Source organism: Plectropomus leopardus, chromosome 8, assembly GCF_026936395.1.
Source record: "Plectropomus leopardus strain MGB_pleo_1.0 chromosome 8, ASM2693639v1, whole genome shotgun sequence".
Lineage (NCBI taxonomy): Eukaryota > Metazoa > Chordata > Actinopteri > Perciformes > Serranidae > Plectropomus > Plectropomus leopardus.
Window position 1 is genome coordinate 17446733 of NC_142183.1, and position 24452 is coordinate 17471184.

Genomic DNA, 24452 nt, shown 5'->3' on the forward strand with positions numbered 1-24452 from the left:
AACTCTGACTCATTGCCTCAATGAAAAATGATCAACAAAATGCCAACATCGTTTTTAGAAAAGATGTGCAGGGAATTTCCACCAATTTTTTCCCCAGAAAAGACATTAAATAATGACTTCATACTTCCATTTCGTTCAGTCCAAGCTTCTTGTAGACGGTTTTTATTGAGTGTTTCTCAAAAGACGCATGATGGACAAATATTACCAACCAGCAAAATGTTGTGTAGAATTAAAGGTAAAGTTTGCTGGATTTAGGGGGATATATATAATTATTATATATATATATATATATATATATATATATATATATATATATATATATTATATATATATATTTACCTAAAAAAAAGAAATGATTGTGTTTTCTTTACCTTAGAACGAGCCCTTTATGTCTACATAAGGAGAGGGCCTTTTTTAATGAGATTGGCATGTTGTTCTGTCATGTTTCTACAGTAGGCCAGAATGAACAAATCAAATACTGGCTCTAGATAAGGCCATCAGTGTTCTTGCATTGGCCACCGTAGAGAAGCCCATCCGCAATGAGCAACGCCATAATTACACTAATTCCTAATGTGAAACTGCTTTAATTATTATTTCTAGCTGTTTAAATCACCAAAGTCTTTTTTGTTTGGTGAGGAATGGACCTCTGTGGATAATTTGGCTTCCAGTGAAAACCTGTAAATGTTTTGATCTTAATTTATTGGAGAAAAGGGTGACTACACATCAGAAAAGAGTGGGCACACATTAGCTTATCATAGAAAAGGGGTTAGCACACAATACCATGTAGTGGGCAAGCCGCCCATCTCTGAGATGTCAAACAGCGTCGGAAATTCACTGATTACCTAGTTGCAGTCTGCAATTCACTGCCATTAAATTTAAAGTTTTACACACTTTACCTTTAAGTGGGGTATCTGTTCTTAAGCACTGGCTGTTGGTATCACTTAAATTGCAAATTTTAAATAGTAGTGTAATTAAGCCAACTGGTAATTGGATGGAATGTATTTAAAAAGCGCCACTCCAGTCCCTGAACCACTCAAAGCGCGTACACCATACACTAGATTCACTCACACACTCCCGCATTAATGGCAGAGGCTGCTACGCAAGGCGTCAGTCTGCCCATCAGGACCTAATCTAATTTAATCATTCGTATACACATTCACACACTGGTGGCAAGGCAATCTTGGGGACACCCTGACAAGCTGGGGATCGACCCGCAGAACCTCTGATCGGCAGATGACCTGCTCTACCTACTGAGCCACAGCTGCCGATGGCATCTTTGGGTTGTCAAGAGGGAAGTGTTTCACTGATTTTGTTGAAATCAGACACCTCCAGAGGGTTCAGCAGTGTCCCAGGCTCACTCCCTAGATGCAATCTGCTCACTTGGGGGCCAAAGTGGAGTCCTTTCTCTTTATCCTGAGCCACTGACTGCCCCTCGCAGCAGCTCTAGAGGTCTTTGTGCACTTAAATTGATTTATTTTGTCCGTGGCATTTATATAAATTAACTATGTGATTAGTCAGAAAGAGAAAAAACAATTATATTTCATTGGATGTGCAGAGCTCCAGCACCCACAGGAGGTCACAGAGACGAGCTGTGTTGAACCTCACAAATATAACAGCATAATGAGAACCACGGCAGACTCACAGAAACAAGCGGCTGCTGCAGAAGATGTTTGCAAAGAGAAAAAAACAGGCAACGTGATTGGTTAGCTGGATGCCGAGAGTGCAGAAAATCCCAAGATGAGGTGGGAAGGTTTTGTATGTTTTGTATTAGTAAATAATACAGGTACGTGCACAAGCATAAAACTACCTCATGTAGGTTTTTCACTCACTGGAGCCCGAGATTTCAGAGGCAGTTTCATATCAGCTTTGCAATACACCAGCTGCATAAAACTTACATCTTTTACTTTATTAGCTACAATCAGGATGTGGTTCTGATTAAATAATCCTATTTAATTTCAGCCACACTCAGCATTGTGCAAAAAGTTACCACAGAAATAAACGATAAATATGACTGTCAATGGCACCTGGTTAGCTGATCCAAGAAGAATGCTTTGCTGAAACTTAAGTGTTCCCACTAAAACTTCACTTAACCTTTAAGCACAAAGGCATTCACTCAAAGCAGGGCTGAGAGAAAAAGATGTGGTGGTGTCAAAGAAATCACATCTGTGTTAATAAATGTCAACTGGGGACCTGTTTGTCGAGTTATGAACCTGATACAAATCTGTGGTAAGTGTTAAAAATTTTGAGATGATAATTTTGGCAGTGATTTCAGATTTAGTTTTTATTCTTTAGACAAAAACGCTAATAAAAAGTTCTCTGTTGGAATCTGTATCACTTTAATGCTATGTATCTGTACTTTTAGCATAATTAAAAAAAAACAAAAAAACATCCCTAATTATCACACACTCTTAGCTGAAAACTGACATTGAATTGATGGGAAAATGATGATTAAACAATATTTGAAATATTTTGGTAAATCAGAACCTGAATATATTGAAGCTGTAAATATACCAAACTACATTTTTCACAAGCTGTGAGCACTTTGTGTCACCTCGTGTTACCATCGAACATGCTCCTCTCTGGTTGTCACCTCCACATTATGCTTGCTGTCTCCCATTAGATTTTATCTTTAAGTGAAAGATTAAGTTATTGGAATCCATTGGGAAAGACTGATAGAGAACAGTTGGCACAGTATTCCCTTAAGGTACAGAATCAGAGCTGCTTAACTGTGAAAATGCAATGAATAACTGACATGACAGTTGTGAAGTTTTCATCACGGCCCCACAGCTTTGAGAGTCCTTGACGGTGTTTTACTATGTCACTCGTGGCAAAGTGACACACCAGATAATCTCACTTCCAACACATGGGCCGCAGCACATTTGCGCTTGTGGTAAATTCATGTGCACTTCACAAACGCTGGATATGTAGGGCTTTCTGGTTGAGCTGGTATATGCACCTCAAACCCATTTCCTCTTCTCAGACAGGACTGCCTAGAAGAGGCAAATAATTCAAGCAGAGGAAGTGATTTTCTCGAAATACTATCATCATCATCATATTCTTCTTCTTTTTTATCATTGCAATCTCTCTTCTGTGCAACTGGATGCATACATCAACTCATACACTGTGAAACAGAGAGAGTAGCAGACAGACAGTGTTTCCTCCCTCCCCTCCCTCTATAATGCAATTTAATTACCATGAACTTTGCTTATTGCTCTCTTGAGACTCATATCACTTGGCTATAACCTATAATCCTCTAAAACATTTGATGGTGATAGTGAACTAAATTAGCCTGTCTAAAATCATACAGAGATCTTCATTATATCTCATTCGTGCAGAGTGGTAATTAGAATGTAAGACCAGGTGTTGACCTTTTATATTTTACGAAAATATTCTTCTTAATGAGAAGACCTAAAACCATTCTAACATCTGTACAATAAATATGTAGCTGGATCTAATTAGTTTATCTAAGCATAAAGACTGGAAACGAAAGCAGCTAGCCATGCTCTGTCCAAAGTTAAGAAAAATTGCCTAACAGTGTCTCTTAAACTCCCTAATTAACTACTTAACACATTTAACTCTTGCCTGTTTAATCCAAAGTGTAAATACTACAACTCACTATTTTATGGGAGGTTCAGTGCTAGGCTCTTTCATGAATATCATTTAAAAAAATATAATATATTAATTAGTGAGTTTTAGAGATTCCAGTTGTAAGGCTAAGCTATGCTAGCTAACAGATACATATTTACCATACAGATGTGAGAATTTCTTCTTAAAATATATGTATGTACTTTTTACAAGATTCTGACATTCACCAATGTTTTTTTCACATTTGGGATTTGTTCTTGTGTAAGGACAGAATCCATGCATGCTTGACAGCACACTTACCCACTTGTTTGTGCAAAATAACTGTTTATTGTGTTTTCTTCACCTCTGCATATAAATTACAATAAAATTTGAATCATGTATAATATATTGTAATACATTCTTTCATGAAAGCATTACAATCTTTAAACATAAGCACTACACTAATAGTTCAATTAACATCGGTTACTGATGTTACAGAAACATGCTGTCCAATAATTAGTGATTGCTCATAGTTTTTATAGGCCCAAAGCCTCTGAAACCAAAGTCTTCTTGCACCATGGCACATTTACTGCTGCTGCAAGATGTTATAGATCGGACAGCATCTCTCCTGTAGATCTGTATATGTGCGCCTCCAGTGTTCAGCATCTTCTTCTGTGTTTGACAACACATGTTCTGGACTCAGATTTTTGATCAAACTTTTTATTTTTAACTTAATCAGTTTTGCACCCATTTCAGATACATTGTTCATTGAAAGAGTTACAGCACCCCAAGTATCTTTTTCTGTTTTATTTTATATCTACTACTGATGCTGACAGGTCCTCTGACATTCACTTCCTGCAGAAGTACCTCCATTTGAGAGCTATTTAAGTTTTTTTACATTTGGAGTCAGGTGCTCCACCCCCTTAAGACTTTCATTTGGATGTTCTTGACTCAAATCTCTCAACTTTTCAGTTTCTGTGTGCACACGACCCTGCAGTCTTACGCCCTTTTTATGGGGAGTTTATGTATGCTAATTATGATCAACTGGCACAAGCTTTTAATTTATGAGGACAATCAGATACATCTTTAAAGAACACAGAAGTGAACAAGTCTGTGATTTAAGAACACTCATGAATCTGACATACACTTTTCTTAGAACTTCTCAAGAAGAAAAAACAATTAAAACATTAAACAAAACAAAAAACTGAGGAAGATATTGGTGAATGAGGCCCAGTCTTCTAATCTAACTGTAAATGGGTAAATGCATTTCCCTAAAATGTCAAACTATTGCTTTTAAACATCATGCATCATCTGCACAATCAGAACTTCATCTATTCAGTATTTCCTGTTAAATGTGTTGACAGCTGAAGCCTCACCTGTGGGTTTGCTGGAGGCAGTTTGGGTAGAAGCGAAGGCTTGTCATTTAAACCTTGAGCGAAGATGAGTGAAACACAATAAACGTTGAACATCACAGAATCCCTATAGCTTCTCTTCCTCTTTCCCGCCCCCACTATTTGCTCTTGCTTCCCTGCCACTTCTGATCTCTCATCTGCGCTCCTCTACAATGTCAGCTGTCGCCCTTTCCTAATTTCCTCCTAAACCCTAACCTTCATCCTCTGTGTCCTCCACCTCTTCATTCTGCCCTTTTAAACAGTAAAAACTAAGTAACCAAGACAATAAGAGTCATGTCTTGAAGACTTAGTGCTATCTCTGCTTCTTGGTTTTAAATATAACATGTTCTATTCAGCCGGTTGCCCAAAGATACAGAGCAGACAGAACAGCTACCATTGCAAATAGCAGCCCAACTGGAAATGACATGCTTTATCTGATCTTTAATAATTGAAGTTATACAAATGAATCTACTCTCTTTGGATTCTTTTTGTCATCTAGAAGCCTGACGCTGCTGTACACGTCATCTTTTTAAACGTTCAGCCACATAACAGGAACAATAATCTGGTGTGACTGACACTTCCCAAGCTAAAAGCTTTACACTTGTCAGCTTCTAGTAAAACCTCCAGAGGAGTTCATTTGAGCTCATGGGCTGCAAAAATGGGGGTTGGCTCTGTGAAACTGCGATAAGGTTATGAGCAAAGCAGTTGGTCGATTTCTTTTGAGGTGAGAGGGTTCAGAGGCAGCGAGCGCCTCCTTTCTGATGAGACGATGAGGATGGTAAACATACTTGTACATGCACTTAAAAACGCGCAGAGGGGCACATGTCAGTATGTGTGATAAAATTTAACCTGAGGTGCTGGCGTCTGCTCAAGGGCATCTTAATGCAAAGTAATGCATCATTAATGAACTCTGACGTAAACCACCTATGATTCCAAGGTACTTTTACTGCAGTCTCAAATTTAGCTTTCACAAAAACATCCACTCCAGGAATTTTGCTTATCTCAACAGATCTCAGCACTGTTTACCCCTTTGAAACCTCAGCAAATTGGCTTGATTTCTTTAAAAACATGAGAAGAAGGCAATGAGCAACTTTACAAGAAACGTCACCAAAATTAGCAAGAAATTAAGAAAAGTAAAAGAAAAGGAAAAAGGAAAAGGAAAAATAAAATCCAAAAAGAAACTAGAAGTATATATATATATATTTTATTTTGTGTATAACACACTTTTACATAAATAATGATAAAATAATAAAATAGACATTTTCCCTTACCCAGCTAATTTTCAAGTTAATTATTAATTATCAAGCAATCTGCTGAACATTTCTTGCCAAGTTGTTCACTGCCTTTTCCCCAATGTTTTCACATGTTATCAAACCAATTTTCTCAGGTCCCAGGGGTATAAATATCTGTGAAAGGCATCTGAATGCAACACAACAAAAATGATGTTGATCCAGGTTCTAAAGGGTTAACTCAATCTGACACAAATATACCCCTCCATTTCCCCGCCTTTGGCACAAACCTGAATTTCAGCCATGTGACTTATCGAATTGGTTCACTTGAACTCTGTTCCTCTGGGAATAAATGTTTGCATTTTACCTGCAGTACAAAAAGGGCGAGCGGAAAAAAAAGCATCACATTTGGGGTTATAAAGGGAAACGACCGCTTTATGTTTGCTGCTGTTTCAGCGGTACTGAATTTGATGGTAGATAATGCCAACAAGAGACCTGTTTGAGAGAAACGGTGGGATTTCCACCCTGAAGCGTTTTATCTTACCCACCACAGTATGACCCCCAACTGAGCCCTGCAGACATTCAGAAAAAGACCCTGGCTCTCATCTGACCCTGCTGCAGCAGGCGACACGCACACAACAAATCAGAAAAACGTATACACACTAAAACACAGAATGCACAATGAGAAGTCAGAGAGCCTGAGAGAGACCCACACTGTGGCAGTGGTCAGTGACAAGACAGAGCGACTCTATTAGTATCAAAGCAGATCTGTCCACCCTAACAGATGGGTTTGCTTCCTCCAAGGTGGGCGAAGTGATTTACTCTATCTCTACTATACTTTGCCTTATCTAATTGGACCGACAGCGCCCAGGAAGCAGACCAGTAAATCATGTCACTATCATGTATTTATAGATGAGGTCATGTAACTCTAGTGCTGATGGCAGCTCCATAACGTCTATATATGACACCTGTTACCATGCCAGCTGCTGGCAGGATGCCTAAAAAATGAGATGGACACTGAAGCAAGAGAGCCGAAAAAGAGGAAGTGATCAAATGTGAGAGGCAGAGACAATATTAACAGGAAGAAAAAAAAATCGGATTATCATTGCACACATAAATATGATATCCTTAGACATATTGCTTTGACTCTGAGCGTGACATGTTACAACACAGTGGATTTACATGCTGACAATCCCAGCTCCAGCTTACTTAAGCGAATGAAAAATCTTAAGGGATGACAGCTCAAGTGCAGAATCACATAACTCGAGCTGTGGCTCAGTTTCTCTGCTATGCATCCTTGATTTGGCCAGACACCAGAGTTATAGTGCAGGGAAGCACTGTGGACAGGGTGAGCAATGGTAACAGGGCTCACCGCAAACAGTGTAGACACATTCCCTGCGTTCCTAAGATACTGCATGCTTGGATCTCTGGCGTCAATATCTGGACCAGGAATTCTTCTCAGTACGACTCCCTGGGGAGTTGAACTTTGCGAAACCCGAGCTAAACGGAAACTTCCAGGGATGTTGTCACGGATCAGTGACATCAGAGTTGTAAGGATGAAGTTTTTTTTCAATCATTATCACAAATACAGCATACGACATCCCTCTGTCCTTGGACCCTCACGGCGACTAAGGAAAAAGAGTATTTGTTAAAGTAGTATTTGATGTTTTTTATATAAAGATTTCAATTTTATGCTCATTATAATGTTCATACTAATTGGGTTTCCTACTGAAACATCTTCCCAAGTTTTATTTTTCAAAAAACACATTCTTTTTTCATACTGTCTGTCTGAATATACCTGTGTTCACCCTCAGCCTTAAACACTTAATTTTTACCGCCTGTTTCTTTAAGCTCTCTTCCAGAAAAGTCCAGTCTGCTCTGATTGGTCCTTGTTTTTCATTTTCCATTATCTGTACTATTAGCATCCTTACACTGTTATTGCAGCCGAGGAATGACCGTACTGGCACTGGAGCAGCTGTTTCTACCTTTTTTTTAGTATATTTGTGACATCACAACTTCACAGAAGTCCCGATGCCTCGTTTAAAGTTGCAGTTTCTGAATACAGGCTGTGTGCATTTCTCTTTGGATAGAGAGTTCTAATACTTTAAAAGTACTTATATAGCACATACACCTGCTTCATAATACTCAAGACATAGAAACATAGAAACTTTACTTTTTAGAAAGTGGGACATTTAACAAGTAATGTCAAATCTACACCTTTCATGCTAGTAAACAGAGTCTCGAGAGGTTTGCCTTGAGTAATAAACCGTTATGCAATGCAATCAAAAATTAGAATTTTGTCAAAATCACATCTATTCAAAATGAAGCAGGACTAAGTAATAAAAATGTAAGTGCATTAGCTTGATGGCTTTTGTGTGCACTGTTCACTGTAGTAATCCACACGGGAAATCTCTAAAGAACACCTAGTGCTATCAAACAAAGAGAAGGCTTGTGTGTATTTGTATCGGTGTTAAGTGTGTATATACTGTGCTGTCACACTGAGCTGACAAGTCAATGAAGGAAAATATTTGCAATTTTCACTAACAGGAAAAAGCCATTTTCAAGGCAGTGATCTGTATCTCTGGTGTTTGCACATGTATGTTTGTGAATATTCATGCATGTTTCAAGCTATTCTAGATTCTATACAGTCTCCGTGTTTGTACTGTATGACCTCAGATGTACACGTGGCTGCGTGTTTCTCAGTGGAGCTTTCGTGGACAGGGTGCTGGCTGCTGCTGTCACCACCGTGCTGGTCAGGGAGGAGAGGTGATGTGTCCCTTTTTAGAAGCCATAAAGGAAGCCCAGCATGCTATTAAGCATGCATCAGTGCCCCTCCCCCTTTCTCATCGGCTTTAAGAGAGGGGCGTTTGACAGTGCCGTTAACCCATGTTCTCAGTCTCCCTGTTACATGAAATAAACTAGCTCCTAAGAAGCTTAAGTTTGCAAAGTCAGTTCACGTTCATATTTTCCTGCTGCTCCTCTCCTCTTGCTTCTGTGTCAGAATCCAGTCCAAAATCTTGCAAACCCAAATAACTTGCAAACCCAAATAACTTGTTCATGTTGGAGTGACATTGCTAAATGTCTGGTGCCCCTCAGAGGAGATGCAGGTTCACTTGTGGTGAGGAAGAGGAGAAATACAGCTCTGAACTGCTAAACAGAGAAGCAGAGACTAATTTTTAAAAAAAATGTATAATCTAAACTCACAGCCAGTTTGTATTTTGTGCCAAAAACAATGGTTGCATTTTCTAGACAGATTGACTTTTATTTTCTGGTTCGGCTCCAATATGAATGGTTTAGGAACATAATAATCACAGTAGATGAGTAATAACAATATAAAGGACAAGTTTAGGAGATAAACTCTCCAACTTTTCCCCAGTTTTTAAATTAACACTTACGGGTGATACAGATGCAACTACTTAAAATACACAATGATTCAGAATATAATATAAACTTAAACTTACACTGCCACATACTTTAGTATTGTCAAAAAATCCCCACTAACAATATGTTGTATAGATTACAGGCAGTGACTTTTTAAAAATAGATTTACCTTTTTTTAATGTTGCACTTCCGAGCTTCCTACACTGTGTGTGTCACTGTGTTAGATAACAGTGCTTATGGCTGTGCATGCATTGTTTTTAAAATAATTGTGCATGTTTCAGGCAAGGGCACAGTCCCCTTTTGCAACATTTCAATGAACACATTTCAAAGCTTTTTTATCTTTGCTGAAACTCTCTCTATATTCACACAGCACTAAATGAGACAGATAATCTGTGAAAAAACGCTATTCCTCTACCTGCTTTATTGCCTTGTAGGACCTCTAATAACATCACCGCACACAAACGAAAATAATCAGAGCTGAGGAGTTTCTAACGCAGCTGTCAGTCATGTCAGTCGCTGCTCGTGTACTGCAGTCAAACTGTCAAACTAGACAGCGCTGATAAAATATGAATCAAGATTTTGTTACTGCATTGTCTATGTCTCGCTTCAAAAGTTTTCAGAAACATATTCTAGTGTACTGTTATGTTGAAAAATGAGAAAGTTGTTCCTGCCAGTGGGCGGTGCTTGGTACTTAAGTTGACTGTTTCCAACATAGCAGCTGGGCCACAAACTTTCTCATTTCACAGCTAAAGAGTACTGCCACCACCTACTTTACCAGAGGCATTGTTACATCTATTCCAGTTAGCCGGACTAAAAGTCTATTGTTACTCTCATGTTTGGATTTGGAGGGACAATGCACGTGTTCTGAATTTCAAGAGGGAAATGTCCCCTGTGTGCTCCCCCAAAATCTATCCCTAATGGTTTCAGGAAGCAAGAGATTCATGGGAATGGAATGAAGAGCATTTCTGTGCAAGGCAGCTGCGTCTGAGATGCAGCGAGATGCTTGAGAACAGTGTAAGAGACTGAAATTCTCCTCAACCAGCCAAAACAACACACAGACACATGTTCAGAAAGCCAATGGTAGGACTTTGCTGTAATCAGAATGGGAATAACTAAATGTAAGAGACAAAGACGGGACAAGGCAACTTCAAAACAGTACTACAGCCACTTCGAAACAATAATGATTTGCATCAAATCTAACTATCCCATGTTGAGCTTCTCAAACTGAAAGGAAACTTTGTTAGCTACTTTCTCCACCATTTCTCTCCCTTCAGCTTTTCATCCATTTGTCTGCTGCTGCAGTGCAACTGGAAGAAAATCAAATCATGAAATAATGACTGCCCGTGGAGACACCAATTTGGGGAACAGTTGGGACTTTTTCAAAGGAATTCATCAGTTTACCTGCCAATATTCCCTTTTGATCAACTCTTCTCCCATATCCCATTTTCCTCTCTCTAAACTCTAATTTTGAACTAAGCCAACTGCTTGCTGATTGACTGGCCTTAACACAGAAGTAATTTTTAGCTATATAGCTGTATTCGGACTGCTGAAGCTGTCATGTTGCAATGACATGAAAGCAAAAACTAAAAAAAACAACAAAACAAAACAAAAGTCAACTTATGAGATAGTGTTCAACCACCTGTGACTGTGAGCAGATTGGCAAGATTGGTTTCTCACTAACTGAAGTAGCTGTGTGTATTGTGGCATGCATCCAATTCTGGTCATTTTGACTCTTAACACCCAGTGTCACTGAGTTCTTCGGCTCTGTGCTAAAAGGGAAATGATGCATTTTACATTTCAACAAGTTTCAACAGTGGAGCTGCTAAAAAGGAAACCAGCTGTCTTGGAGCCAAAACTGAAGTGGACAGAGCCAGTGCCTTCCAAACTTCAAATTACTCCATAATGAGAATGTAAGACGAGAAGCAACTTTCACCAAGAAGTCTGAAAGTAAAAAATCTTCCCAAGATCAGAGGAAATGATGCAAATGAGGGTCATTTTGCTATCAGTTAACATCCGCAGTCTAACAGTTGACCCAGCGCTGTATTTGCATTCAAAACACCAAGAAAACCAAAAATCATAGAGCATTTATCATTCAATTTGCACTAGGCCTAATGGGTGCATTTAAGGCTACGTCCACACAGTTCAGGTTTCTTTTGAAACACATAACTATTACCACATTTGAGCTTCGCTTCTATAGTACTCCAGCTTTTTGTGACCTTGTCATCTCCCTCAAGAGACCTTTGAAAACAACTGACAAACTGCTGACCCCATTTTAGTTTGAACACAACAGGCGCTGCGTTTTAGCCTGGAAAGGCAGACACAGAGACTGTTAAAAACAATGAAGCAGACACCCATGTTAGCTTCCTAATGGTTCTCATCAGTCCATACTTGTCAAGTGGAAACATTGTAGCTGGGTCTACATACCTGATAACATCCTTTCTGTGCGGGTAATATTACTCCTGTCCCATGGACATACCTCCAACAGCAATGGATAATGCTCCTGGCTGGTAATGCTCTAATTTGTTGCCATATTTGCTTTGTGACGACTCTGTTTTCTGCCGCCTTGTATATACTCAAGTGTTACTTTCATTAACAGTTTCACCACATTGTCGGTCCAACCACAGAAATTCCTTGTCCAACTTTTAGCCATCTCTGTAGTGTATTCTGTAACTAAGCAACCGACAGCAGAATATACAACTTGTTACCACAGTCCATGCATGCACTGTGTAACCGAATGATCATATAATGTGCATTTTAAAGTGTGTTAACATGAATGGAGATTCATTCTGAAACTGTGCTACAATGCTTGTGTGTACAGAGATCTTTTATTTTGTTTGTTTGTTTTAAAATTCTGTTTTAATGTTAAAATGTTTTAATGTGGATGTGACCTAAGTTTCAGTCTTTCGGGCTCAGTCACACTTCGAACAAGAGGTTTAGCAAGTAATGTAGAGTCAGCTAGCTTCTGCTGCTTACAGCTTTAAAAAATGAATTGATGATAAAAACACAGTTACCCATTTACATGGAGCAACAGCATTTTTTTTTTTAAATTTTAGCTCTACTTTGGTCTCCACCAACTCCTGAAGGAAATATTTGGCTCATTAGCTGCTAAATGCTCCACTATGTTAACCAGCTAGTTGCTAGCTTTGCATGTTTGCTGTGTGGTGCTCGGCAGGTCGCATACAGTAAGTAAAAGCGTTGCCTGCTATGGTTGAAAACAACACTGATAAGGATGGCGGGAGTGAACCAAAACAAGTTGGGGGTCATAAAACCAAAAAAGTAATGAGACAGATACTCCATATGGGGAACTGCACAGTCAGGTTATAAATATCTGTGAATTTGCCACTGTAAATAGATGCCTTCTGCATTTTACATAATAATTTTATCCACTGTTAAAATAAAAAACATTCACGAAGCAGCTTTACAGGCATCCTGAAGAAGAAGTGCATATTTGATTTGACAAAATGACACCGTAAGAATAAATGACTACTTCATCAAACTGGCTCAGTGGTTATAGGCTGAATATCAAGTTAGAGTACTCGAAATTCACTCTTCAATATTTAGATAATATAGATGATTCAGTGCTGAAAACTATTATTAACCTATGATTATTGTTCCCTGGGTGTAGCTCAGAGAATCGAGCCACAGGGTTATTTTAAGTCTGGGGATGAATCAGAGGTCCCCGTTGTCCTCAGGCCAGTGGAGACGTGCTGTTCATCTCACACTCGTGTTGTTAGTTCAAACTAAGTGTCTTCCCAGTGGCGACACACTGTTCCTGCCTGGCAGCCTCACAACAGGACGCATAACTCATCACGCACACATCAGTACAGATAGAGGAAGTGTGTGCACAGACACCAAAACACACCACAAAGGAGAAAACAGACAGTCATGCTGTCCCAGACTCAGTATAAATATTCCTGTTATGCTTCATTGTCTTGTCCACCGTCCGTGAGCCACAAACTGAAACATCTTCTGGGAAAAACTTGCGCCTGTGATTCAAGCTTCTGACTAAAAATTCTTGGGTATGATTAAAATGTGTGGATTTTATCAAGCCTTTAATTTTCTAACGAATACCCCTGAGACGCTGAAACGTAATTCCTACATCAAGTAATGTTCATAGACTGCATGTGTCATCAGTTTCTTCAAACAGAGCCCCTCTTCTCCCCTCATAAATGTGATCTGTGCCAGGGATTGTTGCAGATTAATAATAGGGAGTGCTTAGTCATCAGATATTACGGGCAAATAATGTGGCACTATATATGATGGGAATCAAAATGCTTGGAAGCCAGTGGAAAATAACATCAGCATAGCAAGATGACTTTCCACTGTTGATTAATGTGTAAATCCTCTTACGCTGTGGTGTGTAGCTGCCAGCCATCTGACTAAAAATACATAAATAGTAATGAGTTTGTGATCTGCTGTGCGTTATGAAAAAAACATGTTGTATATCCATGAATGCAGCTACTGTAAAAAAACAATACACACATAGAGCCAATCTGGCATGCCTAAATGCATCATAAATATACATATATGTGTATGCCACAAAAATCCAAAAGTTGTATTTATCAGCTGCTTAGTAAAATGATTTTCATTGAGTGTCAAAAGAGTCAGAGGCTCAGCTAAGCTTTGCTATGTTGTCATCTTCTTACAGCTTTATGCTAAAATACACACAGTGCAAGCCTTCAAGTGCCTGAATTCCAATTTTAAGCCTCGTAAAAAGTCAAAAAAGTTAAAAAAAAGAAAGAAAAAAAAGCAGATGAATAAGAAAGACAGGATAGGAAATGGGTTCAACCAGCATGGATTTAGAGAGAAGACACTGGGATACAGGTTGAGGCTGATGGCCTGAAATATTTTGTGCTGATAATAAGTGTTTTTGAAGTTGACTATTTTCATGCAAAAAAATCCAGGCAGGGTTTACCCAGGAATTTTATTCTTGGGAGCGTGAAAAATCCCCTAAAACGAGATTTAGTCCATGGGATATTAAAATGATGAGGAAATTCTTAAAGGCTTGCACACCAAGCACACATTCTTCATAGTAGCATTGAACGTGGGATAAATTGGACTTTCAAACGTTAAGTCAAAGTTATTTAAAAGAAAGATTCATGAGTGAGTACATTACTAAAGTTATACCATGCAGAATTTTCCTGAAAGAAAAACAAAACAAAACAATGTGTCGTCTAACACAACTGCAATCCTTCTCAGTCATCACTTATGACCCACTAGAAGTGTACAACAGTGTATCTTTCTGCAGAGGCTCTGCCCTCTGCCTTTTTTTTTTCGTATTTTCTTCTCATTTTAATGCTGTTCTTTCCTGGGCATAACACACAGCCATAAGGAAGCCACAAAAATTGCACACATAGTGCAGAAAAAAAAACCCTGGCATTACTGTTTACAAACAGTAGCCGACAATTCCTGTATGGCGTACCTTTAAGTATGAGATGCAGAGAAAATTGAAAGTTTGTACTGAGTCATAGACCTCAATTTCAAGGATGATGAACAACACTGATCTGCAGATATACGCCTTTGAAGTGCCCTTAGGCCCCAATCAGATAGAGCACACTTTCGCAGCCTGGGGCAGCTTTTTGTTAAGGTTTTTATTGAGAGTGAAGCATTTTGCTTGATCCTTTTCTGTTGTTGTGCATGTTGCGTTTTTGCAGGAGTTTTTCAACACCACGAGGTGATAAACTTAAGCTTAGAGCTTGTAAAAAACCTCACGTTGTTGGTGTTTTCTTCCCATTATCTGAGAAGCATGTCTTTTGTTGTGGCAATGACTAGTGGTAGTGTACATTGTGCAAAGTTAACATTAGCGCACCTTCAACATTACCCTATGCAAGCTACAAGACATATCTGAGCAACTTTTCCCCTCGATGACTTTCTAACATTGTCACAACCGTAATAGGCCTGATGACTGACAGCAGATTTAGTCCCTGACTAAAAACTGACCCTGACTCATCCTAAAATAAGCCTTCAACCGACCATCATCCAGGAGAAGCTCCTGGACCAGCTGGTGGTAATCCCTGTGATTTCTCCTCTCTCTGAAGGTCTCATGTACCCACACAGAACTCTGTTTCTCTGTCACCAGCATACTGTTTGGAAACAGCTTCTCACCCTCAATTGGACCTAGAACTGGCACTCCTTTGCCTGTCCATTTTTATGCAGATCTTAAGGTATAGATCTGCGAGTAGCAGTGAAGCTAAGGACAGGTGATTCAGTGGTTGTTGAGCAACAATTAACAAATCTAGGCTGCAAAATGCTCAGCATGATCTAAGCCTTAGCGAGTACTATAGCTATAATACATTTCAGTAGATCACATGGACCGTTCTCTAGCAGTGAATCAGCTGCCTGAACTGATATGGATGCAGCTACATAAGTGAGCTCTGCTCTCGTTTTATGGAAGAAAAGTGAGGGGAGGCTTCAATGGATAATGGATAAATTTGTACATCACTCTTGCAAACATACACACAAAACTCAGGGATGAGTAATGTCAGTTATATCCCTCTTTCTGCATTGCATTGTATCACTGCTGACACCAAAGCTCTTAAAAGCTTTCCACTTTCTTTCTGCATAAATTGTGCATATGCATGATGCAGTGCCTGGGAGTGATTTGATAAGCTTTTTTTTCCCCATGACCCACTAAATTTTATGATGCGCTGGCGTGACATATTTTCACAACACATGCATGATGCATTGACAGTAGTTAAGGGCAGGCACTCGCTCATGCACTGACACACACATTCGTGCACACTGCCTGATAGGCATGTTAATGCATGTCGGCACAGGAGTGTCGCACACAGACACTAAAAGCTTTCTACTATATCCTTGGTGGTTCCGTCAGCATGACTAAGTGTGCTCCATCTCACACTGTTCTCCAGATAGAGCTATGATTTCCCCTGGCATCTCACACTCAGCTCCCAATCACTCCACACATGTCAGAGCTAATAGCGTCTGCTTCGACACACATACACACACCCACGTGCTTGCAGGCACACACCCACACCTGTAGATACTGCACACTGGCACACACAATTGAAGGCAATCACATAAACTCCTACACACAAACACACGGAGGGCTGTGAGTCTCCCTCTCACAATATGCAGCAGCGTATGCGGGTTTGTGGGCGACTGCGGGCGTAGAGGAGTGGTGTTACCTAAAACAAGGCAGACTGGCCAGAGGCCAAATGATGGAGAGGGAGGAGAGAGGAACAGTGACAGAAAGCAGGTGGGAAGGATGATGTTTTTGTGGCTGCATGCAAAACAGAGAAAGTGAGCGAAATGTAGTGACAGAGGAGGACAGAGCCAGAGAGAGTGGGATATACAGTGCATGAGGGAGAAAAGGATGATAAAACTGTGAGTGTATAAGGGAGAAAGAGTCGGGTGCATGAAAAATTCAGCTTGGTTGAGTACTTGACATTACAGCCTTTTAATTTCCCCTTAAAATCATTACTGCTGGTGTTTGGCGTACAATCAGATTAGATGAGCTGAACTCTATTTTTCAGTCAGAAAGCACAAGTGAGTTTGTGGATGTGATTTAATGCACATGAATTTGTGTGTCTGCGCGAGTCCTAATGCACACACGCACAAGCTCGCCTCTGGATTTAGCAAAGCAAATGGATGTAAATACAGCGGGAGTGGAGTCAGCAGCAGGAGCAGACGTGATGCACACATCGCACCGAAAAAATAGTTAGACAGTGCCTTAAGGAGCTTAGATGGGGGAGAAGTGGAAGATATGAGGGGTGAGAGGGGTGAGGGAAAAAAAACGGTGGGGATAAAGGGAAAAGAAGCAGGGCTGGAGGGACTGAGGGAATTGAAGAGAGGGGAGCGTTAGAGAGCAAAAGGGGTGAGAGGAGAAGGGGAGGTGGTGTCAGTATGCTATGACTTCTCCTCCAAAACAGAAATTAATCCAATAATCGCTTGAAAATGTTTTGCATATTTCTTCATTCTTCTCATGTACATAACAGACTATCATCTGGTACAAGTATGCATGAGACCTGTCAAGACCTGGAGATGCACACACACACACACACACATGCGAGGACAAATCCCACCGCTGTAGGGTTGGTGCACATGTGATGCCACAGAGAGTTGAGGATCCGGAGTCTTCAAGTTTATCTTTTGCTTGTGTCGCAAATGTCAGCGGCCCTGCTATAGGCTTTGCTGCCATGTCAGCTCATTAGCACTCAATGCTAAAAGCACACTCACTTCAAACCCTCAAGAGCCTCCAAGTCAGTAAATTAACTGCCAGTAATAGAGAAGAGAAGAGAAGAGAAGAGAAAGACTTCTCATCCTTGTGATGTGGTGCATTCATCATCGTTTCTCCATTTCCATCAGTCTTTGTCCAGTTTCTTTCTCATCTTGTTTCTTTCACTTTCTCCCATGCCACCTATTTTATTAAGCTGTCTTTTTTTAATCAAACAATGACTAATGAGGACCAGTGTATGCTCTTTAGGTGCTGGGGAGCAACTGAGTTAAAGTGACTATGACAGACAATGTCTCCTGAAGGAAAACACTGCCACACACACAGCAAACAAAATTAAAAACAAAATAAATTAAAACTGCAAAAATGACATCTAGATGAGGGCAGATAAGCCCATAGTGGTCATAGGAATAAATGAATGAGTCAGTGAACAAATCACTGAAAGTCTGGGATAACAGATAAGAACTTATGATGCTGGATTGCACAATTTCTTCACAAGCTTTTGCTCTTGCCCATTATGGAAAAATCCAACATATTAAATATGTTTATTTCTTGCCCTGAGTTGGATCACAAGATTGATACACCACTCAATACCGTTTGGACAATACGAAGCTGGAGCCAGCAGCTGGTTAGCTTAGCTTAGCATAAAGACTTTCATTTGTACAGAAACCGGACCTCTTCTCCTTGCAACACTCCTAATTCTTTAAGACAGCAACGACATTACTCTCAGCTCTTCAGCATACCTGCATATGTATCAAAGCATCCATCTCATAAGATGTGTTCAGCGTTTCTGTAAAACATGAGCTTTACATCTTTAAATCAATACATGCAAATGAACCTAAATGTATTCTGAACTCTAAAGCTTTGACCATCCATGAACCATCTGGTAAACATTTCACCTTCTGTGTTTCATTTTTTCACCTTCTAGTGCTACGTCACACGAGTAAGACTAAAATCCTGTGCTGAGAGCAACAACTCACTTCAGCTCCGTAATTTTGTCTACCCAGCCACTGATAGGGGATGTTAGGCTGCCACAAAATTACACTCTAATGAGCCACAGACACTTCCAAAGCAGCAGGTGATGAGACATTCACTGCTACAACAGAATGTATCCTAGCTGGAAGTGGTTTCGGTGAATCTGATTGTGTAAAAACAAATAAAAATCTAAAGTGTAGTGCCTCTAAGCTGCAGTCTTTTAAGAATATCAAAGTAAAACACTATTACCAAGGTCTGCCAATTATCAGACACAAATGTCTTTGCTTGTGAGCAAAGAGCTCTGCTTAGCAGCTGCCTGGGGAATTAACTCACTTCCCAGCATGCAGTTTCAGCTGTGGCACATTCTGTCTTTTACAGCGCTGGCACTTGTTGGCATTTTCTCTTCTGAAATAACCACCCTCCTTGCCCAAGGGAAGCTTACCTTTCCCTTAATGTGTGAGAAATCATTCAGTGACAGAGTAGCTCCCAGCATACACAGCATAGAGAGGAAATAATGTAAAGGGTGACGTAGAGGTCAAAGATCAACTGGAGTGAGGCAGGGGTCAAACAGAGGCAATTGTTTGTAATCTTTGTAAACCTTAGCAGAACTGACGAGTGGCCAATTAGAGAAGCCAACTGGGTCATTGCAGGACACCAGTCAATAACAACCTTAGTTACATATGGCTGAAAACTCAACTAAGAGTGATTCAATGAGTCTAAAAGACGACAGTGGAAAAGGGGAATGCAGTGAAAGACTCACGCCCCTTTTTGACCTACATCTTCCATGATTAGCTATGCACAAAAAGGACTTCCTCTCCTCCGCCTTGCCATGAGTGAGAAGATTATAAGTTAGCTGCCACTGCCACTGGTGTGCTGAGCTGGAGCTCGGACTGGGGCTGGTCTCCTCCCAGATTTGGGGTAGATTGGGGATTTCAAAGTCAAGCAAGTTCAAAGCCTTGGCTGGGGAACGTTCAAAAGAACCACAGCCAGCTATGAAGCGGAGAGGAAAGGAGGGGGAGAGCTAGTTAGCATCTTACAGTAAACTCTCCCACAGTCTGCGGAGAATATGGTGGCAGAAAAGGTGGGGGTTAAAAAAAAGGATAAATGCTAGTGAAAATAAACCTCGCGCTCCACTGGGTTAAGTCGATGAGAGGTGCTGAGCAGGTGGAATTTAGCTGACATGCTGGTGCAAAACTCAGAGTTTTGGTAGCGGAAATCATCAATAATACACAATGTGGGACTGCATTTTCACTGAATCACTGCTGTTGTTGTGCTCACCTCAAGACCCAAAGAGATGGATTTTTGTTGTACGTGGAATGTTAACAATGTCTCTTGAAATGCTGCTAACATATCCTCACACCCACACGTTTGTAACGCAGTGACACAAATAAGCCTAAATGTGAGACCATTAAAATGTTCTTTCTTTGTGGAAAAAGAACATGAAGCTCCAGTACAAGACATGTTCCTGAAATGGCCATTGTAATGCTTTCTCAGGTGTCCTTTTTCTCTGTGTGCTAAACAATGCCATTCATTTGACACCATGGCAACACCCCTGCATCCCGGGGAACAGAAAACATCAGTGGAATTTTCCTTAATCTAGATGATTTGGGAGATTCACAGTATATGCAACAAAGGATGGTGTTTTTAATTAATAGGTTTGCTTTTAAAAAGTCAATAACATGTTGTGCTTTCTAAACAATACAGTGTCAGTGGAAACACAGAGCACCTGTAACTCTTACCCATTATATTTTCAGATATGAGTTATCTCTACCAGACTACAGGGCAAATACCAAAGCATGGATCTCGATATCTAAAATTCATGCCTTGGCAATATTTGATTTTCAACACAGATTGAAATTTTACTGCTTTGAGGTTTGGGTTTGCTGTCTCAGCAGACATACAGTTACACACATTTATAGAGAAAAAGGGTGAATCAAGATGCTATCATTACTGATATGTTATCCCCTAGGGACCATTATTCTCTTATGAGGATTATTGTAGCAATAAGGATACTCATCCACAGGGCAACTGTCAGAAGGCCTTTACCAGAGTCCACTAATAACTGGGTTCCTCTATGCCCTGCCCAGTCGCTGAAGGGAAATGTTGGCACTGTACATTCCTGCAAACCACAATTTCTATACATTTGCATGTTTCATATGGTGAATGGCGTGCCACCTAGCCGAGACGCCTACCAAGCTGCAGACCACTGCAAACGATTGCTTGAAAACAACAAACATTAAAATGGGTTGTGTTTTAGAAGGCCATTACTGTGCATCCAGCAGCTTTTTATGACTCCAAACTCGGGTGTCTAGTGACCCACTGCTGATTTTCTGGCATGTTTTAGGCTCCACACATGGGTGCTTCGTAGCAAACCGTCATTGTTTTTCCAGTGGCTTTTTAGGTTTCAAAAGTGGTAGTTGTAGTGACTCATCAGCAGGTATAGAGTCACAAAAAGTGGGCTACTGTTTTACAGAGACATCAAAGCTTTTTCTTCTGGGACTGTGCCCCCAAAACCAAGTATTTTAAGCCAAAGCCTTTTGCACTCCTTATTATAATGGAGTGTTTTTTGTGGCTTAACGTAACCACACATTCACCGCAGCCTTGTTGAAATGTGAAGATTAAACCTATCTGTGAGATAATGTGCAATTGAATGTATCCGTTGTTTTGAGGAATGTACAGTGCTGACATTTTTCTTGCAATTGGGTAGCTCAGCTTGCCAGTATACATGTGCAGAATAACAAACTGAAAACATTCCTATATGATGCTATGAGAGTTGTAATTCACAGAGGCAATCCAAAGTGATAATCCAATTCAAATATTCTATTAATTTGCTTCATGCTAGTATTAAATCAATAACTCTACAAGCTTCTATGATTATGTTTCATTTTGGAAAATGGGAGCAAACAGGAGGTGTGTAAACACACCAAAGACATACACACTTGTGGTCAAAGTTTTTAGGCCAGCTGATGTGGCCGCCTGCTTTAGGTCTTTAGCGGTGGAATTAGCTCCAGCCAGTGCCTCCCTCTGTTGTTTTTCACCCTGATTCAGCAGTCCTGGACTTTACGCAGAGCCTCTGAAAGCTCAGTGGCCACAGGGAATGCCAGCTCATCGACTATTATAATGACGGCCTCCCTATTGCTCTCCGTCTCTCTCTGCCCTTCTCACCAGCACACCATCCCAATTGTCTCTTTCACTCTCTCTTTTTGCCGTCTGTCTTTCTGTCCTTCTTGTTGAACAAAGGCTGGTGTGAGTGTGTGTGATGCAATTGTGGCAGCACTGAAAGTTCACAGTCAACAGAAATGCACAGAATGATCATCCCCAAGGTAGAAATGAATGGATTAAAGATTTTGCTGTTTGGCAGACTGCAAACAAAGATATCATAATGGATGTTGCAGACTATAATTGAGAAACTCTTTGTGAGAATGGAAATAAGCTTCAAAGCTCAACAGTAAACCATCAATCTTTTCAATCATCTCTGATTCCAGATGGTGACTTACCTTGCTTCACTAACACAGAGGTCAAACAACACAGAACAAGAGCAGTACACAGAATTGTTGCTGATATGACATTATCGCATGCTTTGTAAACTTTAAAGGACATGGAGGACTAACCTTAAGCTTATCAAAGCGTTCAGTGAGCGAGGACACCTGGTGCTCTCGGTGGCGTCCCACCAGCTTGCAGAGGGCACAAATGAGCTGGTCATCCACCAAGCAGTACATGTTGACCTTCTCGTTCTCGTGCTCCAGGCAGGTCAGGCCGCGGATGTGAGTGTCTGGCACCGGCTCCACCAGACGATGGCTGGTAAACGGTTTCTTGTTAGGGTGTGTCGCGCGGAGGCATCGGTCGCAATATGACACCTCACACGTGACACACGTCTTGACGGCCTCACGCGGCGGATCCTGCTCACAGAACTGGCAGCTGATGCGAGGATCCATTTTAGCAACAACAGCTGGGCTGTGGTTTGCGTTGGTGTGGTTGGCGTGGTTGGTGTGGTTGGCGTGCGGGTGGGAGTGGCTGGAAGTGGCCGGGCTGCCGCGGGCGCTACTTCCACTCGTGCCACCTCCACCGCCGCCAATTGTTCCAGCTATTGTACCGCTAATGGTGGCGGTGTAGGGCCGCTGCGGCTGCAGACGCCGGCTCTCAGTGGGGGAATTGGGGCCGCTAAGGGAGGCCTTTTGAAAGCGGTCAATGATGTTCTGCAGCGTCACATTGCGCTTAAGGCCCTCCAGGCCGCGGTGATTCAGCGTGATGACGTAACGACAGGTGGGGCACTGAAAGGCCGATATGGACTCGAGGGGCTTGCTGGTAGAGCAGTGAGACACCAGGATGCGGTGAGCGCAGTTAAAGCACAGGCTGTGGGCACAGGGCAAGAGCAGGGGATCCTCAAACAACTCCAGGCAGATTGGGCAGGTCAGCTCAGACTCCAGTGTTTCCATCTTCAGTTGAACCAATCTAGAGGTGACATCAAATCCCACGGAAGCTGGCCGATTACCTGCACAAAGAAGAAAAAGACAAGCATGAGTATTTACAGCTACACATTAAATGACCCTATAATTTACTGTGCTTTTGTTCCTGAGCATTTTTTTTAATTTGACAATTTCTGATTGTAAAGTCGAGATAAAGTAAAATCAAAAAATTATTTTTAAACATGTTAGAAAGTAATTGCTAAAGCATGTAAAAGGCTGTGAACTATATAGTAGTGAAGTGTGGAGTCAGACTGTTAAACATTTTTAGAAATCATAGCTTAATGACACACTGGAGCCACCCTTATCATAATCCCTCTCCTACACTGTACAAACCGTGTAGCATTCAGTGGTTCTCCCCTGCTTATCTAGCTATGAGCTACTGCTGAAACCCATACCCGACTGACGTGTTATGGTGGCCTGCATTAATCAACCACCAGAGCCTGAACCACAAACCACACTTTATGCATTATGGTATATACTGAGGACTGAGATGAAAGAGACAAGGGATGTGCAGCATGTGCATGTTTCTTTTTAAATTTAATTTAGGTTATTTATTTAGGCCTTTGCTTGCTTTATTGTTATAATAACATAAAGAGGGAGACAAAAGACAGTGGAGACAGAGAGTGGCACTTGGTGATTTGCCCGGCTAGAATCGAACCCCAGCCGCTATTGTGGGAACTCAGCCTTAATGGTGCACGCTCCAACTAGTAAGCTACTGGTGGGCCTGCGTGTGTGTTTTAGAGAGAAAGAGACAAGGAGAGGGAGAGAGATGGTGGAAGGTGGAATATTGCTCTGACGATTGCTGTTAACTATTATCATTTAGGTACAATATCACATTACGCTAAAATGTGCAATATCTACACTTCCATTTTTCAGTAATTTGAATCATCCACTCAGCCTGTCTTCTTTATTATATTTTACTTATTTACTGCTTACTTATTATATTACTATTTTTTTTTTACTACTTTCTTATTATTTTCTTGCTTTGTGTTTTTGCAGTTTACTTATTGTACTTATCTGTGTAGTATTTTCTTTGCTGTGTGTGTTTTTTACTGATACTTCCTGCACCATCCCTTTGCTGCTGTAATACTGCAATCTTCCCTGCTGTTGGATGAATAAAGAATTGTCTTATCTTATCTTATTCATACTGGGAGCTGCTTTGTCACTTCATCACACATAAGACACTGCACTGACTACCTCTGTTCGTTGTTGCAATACATCAAAGCTGGCGCCATATTGTATGGGCAGAACTTAC

General features: G+C 40.7%; 1 protein-coding gene across 4 annotated transcripts in view; it reads right to left on the reverse strand.

Moving 5' to 3' along the window:
* mid2 (midline 2) overlaps positions 1-24452 on the reverse strand; it is a 183195-nt gene that overhangs the window by 71126 nt on the left and 87617 nt on the right. For all 4 annotated transcript variants that reach the window (XM_088081015.1, XM_042493808.2, XM_042493807.2 and 1 more), the window contains one exon: positions 22343-23223. In XM_088081015.1, the coding sequence (XP_087937141.1) occupies positions 22343-23167 (825 nt within the window). In that variant the 5' untranslated portion in view covers positions 23168-23223. The remainder of the gene's footprint in view (positions 1-22342; positions 23224-24452) is intronic.